The sequence below is a fragment of the Acomys minous genome, assembly GCF_964271855.1.
Source record: "Acomys minous genome assembly, chromosome: 10".
Taxonomy (NCBI): Eukaryota; Metazoa; Chordata; class Mammalia; order Rodentia; family Muridae; genus Acomys; species Acomys minous.
In genome coordinates this window covers 105405751-105415650 of record NC_140491.1, presented here as the reverse complement: position 1 = coordinate 105415650, position 9900 = coordinate 105405751, and the positions used below count along the sequence as shown (strand labels likewise).

Sequence of the window (9900 nt, the reverse complement as noted above, 5' to 3'; positions counted from 1 at the left end):
GTGGAACAATGGTGGGTGTCGACATCTTGCCATTTCCCCCCTCACAGGCAGTATGCATCCACAGTTGGGTTTCCTATCAACTGGAATGAATAAGATTTTGCTCATGGGGGTTTTGAATGGGAAATAGGTCTTGCTTGTTAAAATAGCTCCAAGAAAGGACTCACGATGCATTTTATTGGGGGTGCTTTTGGGGACTGTTAAATAAAATGGTTTAGTCATAAAACAGTTGGAGTTAATCAGTGAAATAAAAATATGAGGCCTGTTTGGGGGAGGCAGTGGCGTTACGTCCTATTCAAATTGGAAATAGGAGCCTAATGATAGCTGTGAGACAGAGCAGGGAGGAAGATCTCAGTGAACACAGCCCACTGGTTTCTCAGGGCAACCTGCCTATGAAAGGTAGGAGCTTTTATTTTGGAGTAGCTGCTGTGGCGGCGCGGGGGGGGGGGGGGGGGTGGGTGGGTGGGGGGGTTGGGGGAAGTGGAGTGGAGGTGGGGGGGGGGAAACTAGGGAGTGGGGGACTGTATCCTGACACTGTGACTGTGTCTGCATTTAGAAAGGGAAGTCAGGACTGAGAGAGATTTATTTGATTACACACACACACAGCTGCAGGGAAGAAAGTAACTTGGGATGGGAACGCCAGTGGCATCAGACTCTGAAGTCACTTGGCCCTCCCCAGTTGCCTTTCCCCTGCCCCTGTGAAGGTGATTTTAAGGAGCAGATATCATTGGCAAAGGTCTTATACGATGTCTCCATGCCTCAGAGATGCAATAGCAAAGGCACGCTTTTCTCACCTGTGGGAGGTCTAAAGGTGAGTGGAGAAAGAAGCTATGTACATCATAGGACCCCTTACTCTCTCTTGTTCCCTTCCCTCCTCGCTCATTCACAAATTCCTTTTCTTTTCCTACATCTTCACTCCTCTCTCTCTCTCTCTCTCTCTTCCTTCTCCTCCTCCGCCTCCTCCTCCTCCTCCTCCTCCTCCTCCTCTTCCTCTTCTTCTTCTTCTTCTTCTTCTTCTCTCTCTCTCTCTCTCTCTCTCTCTCTCTCTCTCTCTCTCTCTCCTCTTCCTCCTCCTTCCTTCTCTTTTGGGGAACCCAGTGAGTTTCCTTTAGGTTGCTTACAGAAGCATAGACACGGATTTGCATGCAGCAACCAGTGGTTATACCCCTGAAGAACTGTCCCTGCATATGACTCCTCAAGGAGGGGTGGGGCCCAATGAGCCCCTGCTCTCCCAAGATATGGTGTTGATGGGCCCAATCAGGCAATCACAGTGGCTTTGGGTTCAGAGCGCAGTGGCCAAACCATGCCTGGAAGTCAGCGTTCCACACCACACTCCCCACTTCCTTTTGCTAAATGCAAGAAATCTTTTAGCGGGCTTCATCTATAGAAAATAAAGATTTCCTTGGAAGCAGACTATAGCAACAAGTTCCTAGCCAGGATAAGGTTGCTGAGAGGGAGTGGAAGCAGATTCAGGCAGCTTTGATGGGAAGACAGAGCTGGGGTTGCTCCAAGGTAGTTGCTAGGCACTGACTAAGAGTCATCCTTGTAGACCCTTGTGTTTTTGCAGAATAAACTGAATCTCAGAAATCTTCCCTTTAATTTCACTTGTTGTCCTAATAGCATCTGTGAGGCAAGGCAACCCAGCTAATTAAGTGTACTTGTATAGGCAGGTGTTCCCATTAGAGAAATAAAAATCAATGGAAGATTGTGTTAATTTCCACAGCCAACAATATTGGCCCACATTATCGGACTGTTATATACTTAGTTTGCTGTCTATTTATCTGTTGGTTACTTTTTCTTTTAATGATACCATCAAGTGTAATTATCAAGTAATCTTCAGGGCATAAAAAGGAGCTTCATTCAGCTCCTTGGTAATAACAGTCATTACTGTACTCTGCAAACAACTGGATAGTTACTTGAAACATCGGAAGTTTCCCAATCCAGAGAACTGCAAATTACAGAGTAATGATTCTATGTAATTCCAGTCGTAATTTCAATGTAATTGGTAGAGCATGAATAACTGAATTGTGGCACACACACAACCTATTTACAGGAAACTTGCACAGTTACATGTGGTTGTCTTAGTTAGGGTTTCTAGTGCTGTGATGAAACACAATGACAAAAACAAAACAAAACAAAACAAAACAAAAAAACCAGTTGGGGAGGAAAGAGTTGATCTGGCTTACACTTCTACACTTAAGTCTACCACTGAAGGAAGCCAGGACAGGAACTCAAAACAGGATAGGAACCTGGCGACAGGAGCCAATGCAGAGGCCATGGAGCGGTTCTGCTTACTGGCTTGGTTACGGTTTCAAAGGTTTAGTCCATTGTCATCATGGTGGGGAGTATGGCGGCGTGCAGGCAGATACGGTGCTGGAGAAGGAGCCGAGAGTTCTACCTCCAGTTCCATAGGCAGCAGGGAGAGACAGAGCCACTGAGTCTAGCTTGGGCTTTTGAAACCTCAAGTCCACACCCAGAGACACATTTCCTCTAACAAGACCACGCTGCTCCAAGGCCACACCTCCTAATCCTTCCCAAGCAGTGCCACTCCCTGATGACTAAGCACTCAATATATGAGCCCACGGGAGCCATTCTTATTCAAACTACCACAGTGGTATGCCAAGAAATGCAAACCCAACACTGGATGCTAATCTAAGTGAACATCACTTTTAGACTCCTTTCTCGTTGGAATGCGCGCCACTTGTGTTTGAGCTGCTATTGGGTAGTATAGCGAAGTCAAACTTCCAAAATACAATAAAAAAAAACCAATCAACTTCTGTTGGACTCTTGTGCTGTTAAGGTGTTACCAGAGAGCCTCTGAGCTCAGTGCTAAAATGACAGACTCCCGTCCTCAGCTTGGTTCCCTTCTCTCTGCCTGATTTGGGGGAACCCTAGATCCTCCAAGGAGTGTCATGTGGCCCTCAGGGAGATTACAGACCCAAATGTTTCCCAGTAAGAAATCCATACACTTGGGGATTCCTGGAAATACTTTCCTCCATGCTAATGAGACGTCTTGGTACCTTAGTTTTCAATTAATGACTTTTTCCATACCTTTAACTATACCTGGAGTTCTTCCTTCACCCCCATCCCCAATGCCCATAGGATAATTAAGTTCTGTGTTCCCCTTCTTATGATAGAACTGTGCTTGCTGCACGAATCAACACTGGGGTTTGAATACGCCCCAAAACCCTCCCACTGACCAAAGTTAACAAATTCCTGTTTTACATGAAATAAAGGAAGGGAGGCGCACCACCATCTATATCACCACAGATGTCTGAGACTCGTCATTTATTCTGGGGAAGGATTCACCATCAGGCCCCTAGACATGACTCAACCACCAAGTTGCTGACCAGCATGGAGCAGCTACGGACCTGTGTTCTGCCTGTGAACCAAGCCAGGCATGGGCGTCTGTCTGCCTGCACTCTCTACTGTTAGCATGGTGCTTACCCAAAGGGCTGTAACACCGTGTTGTCACTGCCCACTTTGGAACTCCTGAGCTTCCACTATGCACCAGCGTACCAGCATGTCAGCTGCGGCCATGTATCTTGTGCTGCTTTGCTCTGCCCACCATCTTTCTCTCGCTGCTCTGCCCATCACAGTGCCCATCTGCAAGGGCCGTTCTGTCTGCTCGAACCAAACCAGCCAGGCTCCTGCCACTGCCTCTCAGGTTTGGAGCTTGGAGTCTTCGTTACCAGCTGTTCTCGAAGCAGCCACCGACTCACCAGAGTCAAGCCAGGCCCTCATTGCTGGCTGCCTGGCTCAGGTTTTGGAGCCCCGAGCTCTTTTGACTCCGAGCTTCACTCTTTTCCTCTGGAAACCAATGCAGCCCTTACCTTCTAGTGGAGGAGCTTGCACTTCCGGTTTGGTGCTCTACATGGCCGAGCTTCCAGGGCAGTACCTGACAAGGCCCAGGATCCCACGGGATGTAGAATGACAAACTTGTGTGGTTTGATATGAAACATTTCCCATGGTGCCTCGTGTTGAGGGCTTGGACACCAACTGATGCTCTTCCGAGAAGTGACTGCATCCTGAGGATTAACCCCTTGATAGGAGGTGATGAAAGGGCGTATGGGTCAGTGTATGACTTAGTTGAGGAAGCAAGTCTTAGTGAGAGAGTGAGTGGAGCTCTGTCTTACCTCAGTTTCTTCTTATGTCCCCTATTCTCTGCTTCCTGCGCTAGAATTGCTTTGCTCCCACCTCATACCCGCCCCCCCCATCATGACGGATTGAACTCTTTGAAATAGTGAGGAAACTCAAACTCAAGACTAGGCTTGAGCACAAGTAGCTTATAAGAGAGGCGATCTCAGAGCATCAGGAACATCGTGGGATGAGGAAGTGAGGTCCGAAGGTGAGGGTGTGAATACAATGTGCGGCCCTTGGCAGGTGCTTGGAGCTTGAGGCCACTGGGAACCTGGAGCCGTGAGGACGTGGACTCAGAGTTATCCCCAGCAGAGGTAAGGAGCGCACTGGTGCTTCATCCAGCAGAAGGCAGACATCTCTGCAGCATTCCCTTTCCTGGCTTGGCTGAGAGTGGACAAAACGGACACGAAGGCCCCTCAGCTATAAAATGACGACTGTGGAGCGAATGTGCTCACGAGCCAAACGTTAGCCCTGAGTAGGTAGTCATCGATAACGATCAAGGTTTTTTTTTTCTTGTATGGAGGTTCTCTCTTCCTTCCTGTAACTTGTTTTCATGGCTTCTAGCCTGCTCCCTGAAACTGGTCAACACCATGAATAAGCAGCCATTGTCTTCTTCCCTTCCTCAAGTCACAGCCAAATAAAACATCCCCGGTCTGCTCAAACACTCCCACGTGGTGGCCTGTGCATGCACCTTCCCATCCGGGCTCATTGCCAAACTGTTTCAATCGCCTGGCCACCCCTGCCTTCCCAGGTGGCTCCCATGTAGTCAGAGGACAATGGGGCTAGTGTCATTCTGTGCTGGGCAGAACTCGGAAGCGTTGGCTAGAGATTTCACTGAGTGCTTGCTGTGTCGGCCAAGACATGAAGTCCAGTTCAGGCACTATGTCCTCGATATCTTAGTTTTTTGTTTGTTTGTTTGTTTTTTATTTTTGTTTTTTGCTTCAACTTCTTCAGGCCCCCTCCTTTTCCTTCTGTGTTGGTACAGTCGATGTACTTCAACTTGTTAGCATGGATTCTGTCAGCACCGCATCCCACTAGGGAGTGAAGGAATGAATCTATTTGTATTGCCAGTTTTGCTGTGTTCTTTTGTTTTGTTTTGTTTTTCAAGACAGAGTTTCTCTGTGTAGCCTTAACTCTCCTGGACTCACTTTGTAGACCAGGCTGGCTTCGAACTCACAGTGATCCACGTTCCTCTGCCTTCCAAGTGCTGGGATTAAAGGCATACGCCATCATGCCCGGCTTGCTGTGTTCTTTTAAGACAGGGTCTCACTTTGTAGCCGTGGGCTGGCCTTGAACTCACAGAGATCTGCCTGCCTCTGCCTCGCCCAGTGCTGGGATTACAGGCGTGTGCCACCATACTCAGTTTTCTCTTCTTTAAAACACTGTTGAAATGGGATGTTGGCTGAGTGTACTGTAGTATCCAGAATTGGTGACTGGGCACAAAGATGCACTGGTTACATCACATCCTAAAGAAAACCATCCGCCTTTGGGTTTGCGTTTCCTGATGAAATTAAGCTGTGGTCGCCTGGCTCTTGGGCTTCACCCATCGGTCAAACCATCATCCCACCCATTTCAACTAGCGATCGCTGCTTTAGTCAGCGGGAACAGAGAATCCTCCTTCTCCTTTTATTTTTTAAATTTTTATTCTAGTTTCCCCTCCCCCTACTCTTCCCAGTCACCCACCCCTCTTTTCCCCAGATTAACTCTCCTTCTGTTTCCCTTCCAAAAAAAACAAAAGGAAAGAAGGGGGGAAGGAAGGGAGGAAGAGCCTGTCTGCTAGGGATATTCACCGAGCAAGATACAATAAGACTGGGCACGAACCCTCACAGGGCTGAATGAGGCAACCCAGTAGGAGGAGAAGGGTCCCAAGGGCAGGCAAAAGAGTGAGAGTCGCCCCCCCCCCCTCTCTCTCACACACACACACACACTGTTGAGAGTTCCACAAGAACACCAAGCTCCACCACCATAAGGAATATGCAGAGGACCAAGCTCAGACCCACACAGGTCTGTGCTTGTTGCATCAGTCTCTGTGATCCCCACTTAGCTAGCTGATTCAGTGGCCTGTGTTCTCATGGTGTCCTCAACCCCTCTGGCGCCTACAGTTCTTCTGTGCTGTTCCTCTGGCTCCACCTGGTGTGTTTGGCTTTGGGTCTCGGCATCTCTCATCAGTTGCTGGATGCTGCTGCTCTGATGCCAACTGTGTGAGGCACTGATGTAAGAGTATAGCGGAACATCAGTAGAATCATTTCATTGGTTTTTTTTGTTTTGTTTTTTTAGAACCAGTCATGTTTGGTTCTATCTTACGTCTCTGGGCTGTCCTGCCTCTGGTTCCTGGCCATCCAAGCAGTGTCAGGCATGGCCTCCCTCTCATAGTATGGGCCACAAGTTGGACCAGTCATGGGTTGGCCACTCCCACAAATTCTGCACCCCCAGAACCACTTGCAGGCAGGACAGATTGTAGGTTGAAGGATTTGTGGCTGGGCTGCTGTCCCAGTCCCACTGCTGGGAGCCTTATCTGGTCTTAGAAGATGATCAGTTCGGGGTCTGTATCCCCATTTCCAGGAGACTTTGCTAGAGTCACTTATAGATTCTAGGGAGTTTCTACTGCACTAGGTTTTCACATTGCCCCCTATGGCCTTTGCTTTAAACCCATGTGTTCTACCAGAGAGTTGGGGTCTACAAGCCATCAGAGTGAAAGCCACCACAGCACCCACTTGAGTACAGGGAAAGCAGGAGGGTGGTACCTGAGGGTAGGTAAGCCATGTTCTAGCCTTCCATGCCAGGAGAGATGAGAGATGGGTGGAGGGGCATCCACGCCTTTTACTCCACTTCAGCTTGCTAGATTTAAAGCCTCTAGGGGACAGGTGATACATTCAACCCAGCATGAAGCTGGGACTTTAGAGTTATTAGACTTTTAGTAAAAATAGACGTGACCAGGAGGTGGAAGAAACTACCCACAATGGTGTTAGGATGCCCATTACCCTGTGTGCAGTGAGCTAAACCTTAACAGTTGGAGCAGAGGGGAACCATTTCAGGGTTCTATGAATTGACTAGAAACTTCTTCATAAAATGATTACGCCATGTGACTTTCAGGACACCCTCTGTGACATTCATCTCAGTTGGGGCTGGCCTTAGCTTCCTCTTGCTGCGTAATAGACTCCCGTAACCATAGCAACTTAGAGCCCACCTCCTTCATCCTCTGATAGTTCTGTGGGCCAGAAGTTTGGGTGAGCTTGGCTGGACTACCCAGTTTCGTTCTCACACGTGCGAAGACATCTGGGCTGGCTTCCCACACTGATGCTCGTGGCCTCAGAGATTCCCTTCCTATTTCTTTGGGCTCTTGAGGGAATCCAGGAGTCTAGGCCTCTGTTTCCTTGCCGCTGGCAATCCTGCGGTACCTTTGGCTACTGAGTCTGAGCATCCTAGCCTAGTCCACCCCATGCTTAAAACAGTCACTGTGCCCCAATTTCTCCCTCATCTGCATCTCCCCAAAATATGCTTTTGGGGACTCAGGTGACTACAGCAGGTTCACCTGGATAATCCAACCCAGTCTCCTTATGTTTATGTATATGTTTACTACTGTGTGGGTGTGTGTGCACACACATGCGAGATTAACGCCAAGGTGTCTTCTATCGCTTTCTACTTTAGTTTTTGAGACACGGTCTCTCATTGAACCCAAAGGTCAGGGATTGTCCAGACTGGCTGGCTAGCAAGCCTCAGAAAACCTATCTTTCTGAGCCTGATCAGTGCCAGGATTGCTGACATGAGCCACCACGCCCAGCCTTCTCTGTGGGCGCTGGGGGATCTGAACTCAGAGCCTCATGCATGCACAGCGAACATTTTACTCACGGAGCCACGTTCCAGACCTCCCTATTTTAAGGTGAATTGATTGTTCAATTTGCTAATGAGAGTATGAACAGGTAGACTACTCATGCTTGACCAGGACACCAATCCTGAGAATGGAGCTTACACCTGTTTGTAACAAAGCAGAGGAAGCCTGGATCTCTGTAGATACTGTTAATCAGAGCCACATGGGATGGCTCATTTCTAGACTTCTACACATATAAGAAGCACACATCTGCTGGCTCCTACCTATACCCCCACTCTCCACCCCTACACCTCAACCCAATGCTATGTCACAGCTTGATCACAGCTGGCAAATTCCTTTAGTGTTTCCTGGCTGAAAGTCTCAAGAGAAAGGTGCTTTCTTTGGAACCCCATCAGACCCGGACGGTAGTTTCCCATCCCAGAATTGTATAGTCTACCTCACAAAGAGGCAAAACTGTGTGTGTTTACAAACTAAAGTCCTTAAGGGGCCTTTGTTCTCACATTTCCACCTTTCATTTCCCACCTGCTAGGCCATAGGAGGTGATAGAGCAATTACATCAGAGGTGACCGGGATCCTAAATGCAGTCACTGTTTTCTTTCTTTCTTTCTTTCTTTCGTTCTTTCTTTCCTTCTTTCTTTTTTTAAAAATTTTATTTATTACTTATATAGTACTCTGCCCCCATGTGTGCCTGCATGCCAGCAGAGGGCGCCAGATCTCATTATAGATGGTTATGAGCCACCATGTGGTTCCTGGGAATTGAACTCAGGACCTTTGGAAGAACAGCCAATGCTCTTAACCTCTGAGCCATCTCTCCAGCCCCTTCCTTCCTTCCTTCCTTCCTTCCTTCCTTCCTTCCTTCCTTCCTTCCTTCTCCTCCTCCTCTTCTTTAGCTTACACAAAGCAATTTACTAACAGAACATAACTTGAGGAGTTCTGTTCACAGACAGTAACCACAAAGCCCTCCTTTCCTTAGAGTGCTGTCAGAGGCGATGGGAGCGACCTCCTCAGTCTGCCCAGTCTTCATCCCTGAGTGATCAAGAGCTCTGAAGGCTGACTGGGCTCCAGGTCCAGGGGTCTTGGTCCTGTTTCCTCTTGTGACCCCGACTTTGATGTGCAGGGCAGTGATGTCCAGCTCCTTGCACCTCTGGGCCACATCCTGGGCAGCCAACATGGCTGCATATGGAGAGGACTCATCCCGGTCAGCCTTTACCTCCGCTCCACTAGTCACTCGGCAGATGATTTCCTTGCCAGAAAGATCGGTAACACAGACAAAGGTAGTGAAGGATGCAACCATGTGACAGACACCAAATACATTCTCTCCTTCAGCCACTTGGGGTCCAAGGCTGATGACTTGTTCTTTCTTATTTCTCTTCCCCTTGTGAGGTGCCATTTATGAAAGTCGCCGCCAGACTCCTACACCGGAAAGCCAGTATTTTCTAACCTAGTGCATATCTCAGGGCCTCCCTCCTTGCCTCTAGATTGGCTCCTGTGGTACTGGAAGGACTGCAGTTGTGTTTCCCCTGTCACACCATCCTTAAGATGCTCAAGGCGTGGCCAGTCTTTTAGACAGGGCTAAGGAGGTTGATGGTATGATCTTGTTTGTAGCCTCAGTAACACCCAGTATCTGACCGCTGCCATGCTTCCTAATCCTTTGCAAAGGACATAGCAACTATATTTTTGGGGCTTGTTTGTTTGTTTGTTTTAAGACAGGGTTTCTCTGTGTAACAGCCTTGGTTGTCCTGGAAAATCACTCTATTGACCACACTGGCCTCGAACTCACAGAGATCTGCCTCTCTCTGCCGCCAAGTGATGGGATTAAAGGCGTACGCCGCCGCCACCTCCCACCCCCCCGGATTTGGGCCTTTTTTAACTGTATCATAAATTTATGTTGGGCTTCATGACTTTGTCCTCATACTCAGACTCCAGCGGACCTC

General features: G+C 48.4%; 1 protein-coding gene across 1 annotated transcript; it reads right to left on the bottom strand.

The window, feature by feature from the left end:
- Positions 1–8903: 8903 nt before the first annotated feature.
- Positions 8904–9377, bottom strand: LOC311607333 (small ribosomal subunit protein uS11-like; the record flags this gene model as incomplete). Its single annotated transcript, XM_084798989.1, has 1 exon — positions 8904–9377. Exon 1 carries the CDS (start codon positions 9354–9356, stop codon positions 8904–8906), a length of 453 nt encoding a protein of 150 aa, XP_084655115.1. The 5' UTR covers positions 9357–9377.
- Positions 9378–9900: the final 523 nt, after the last annotated feature.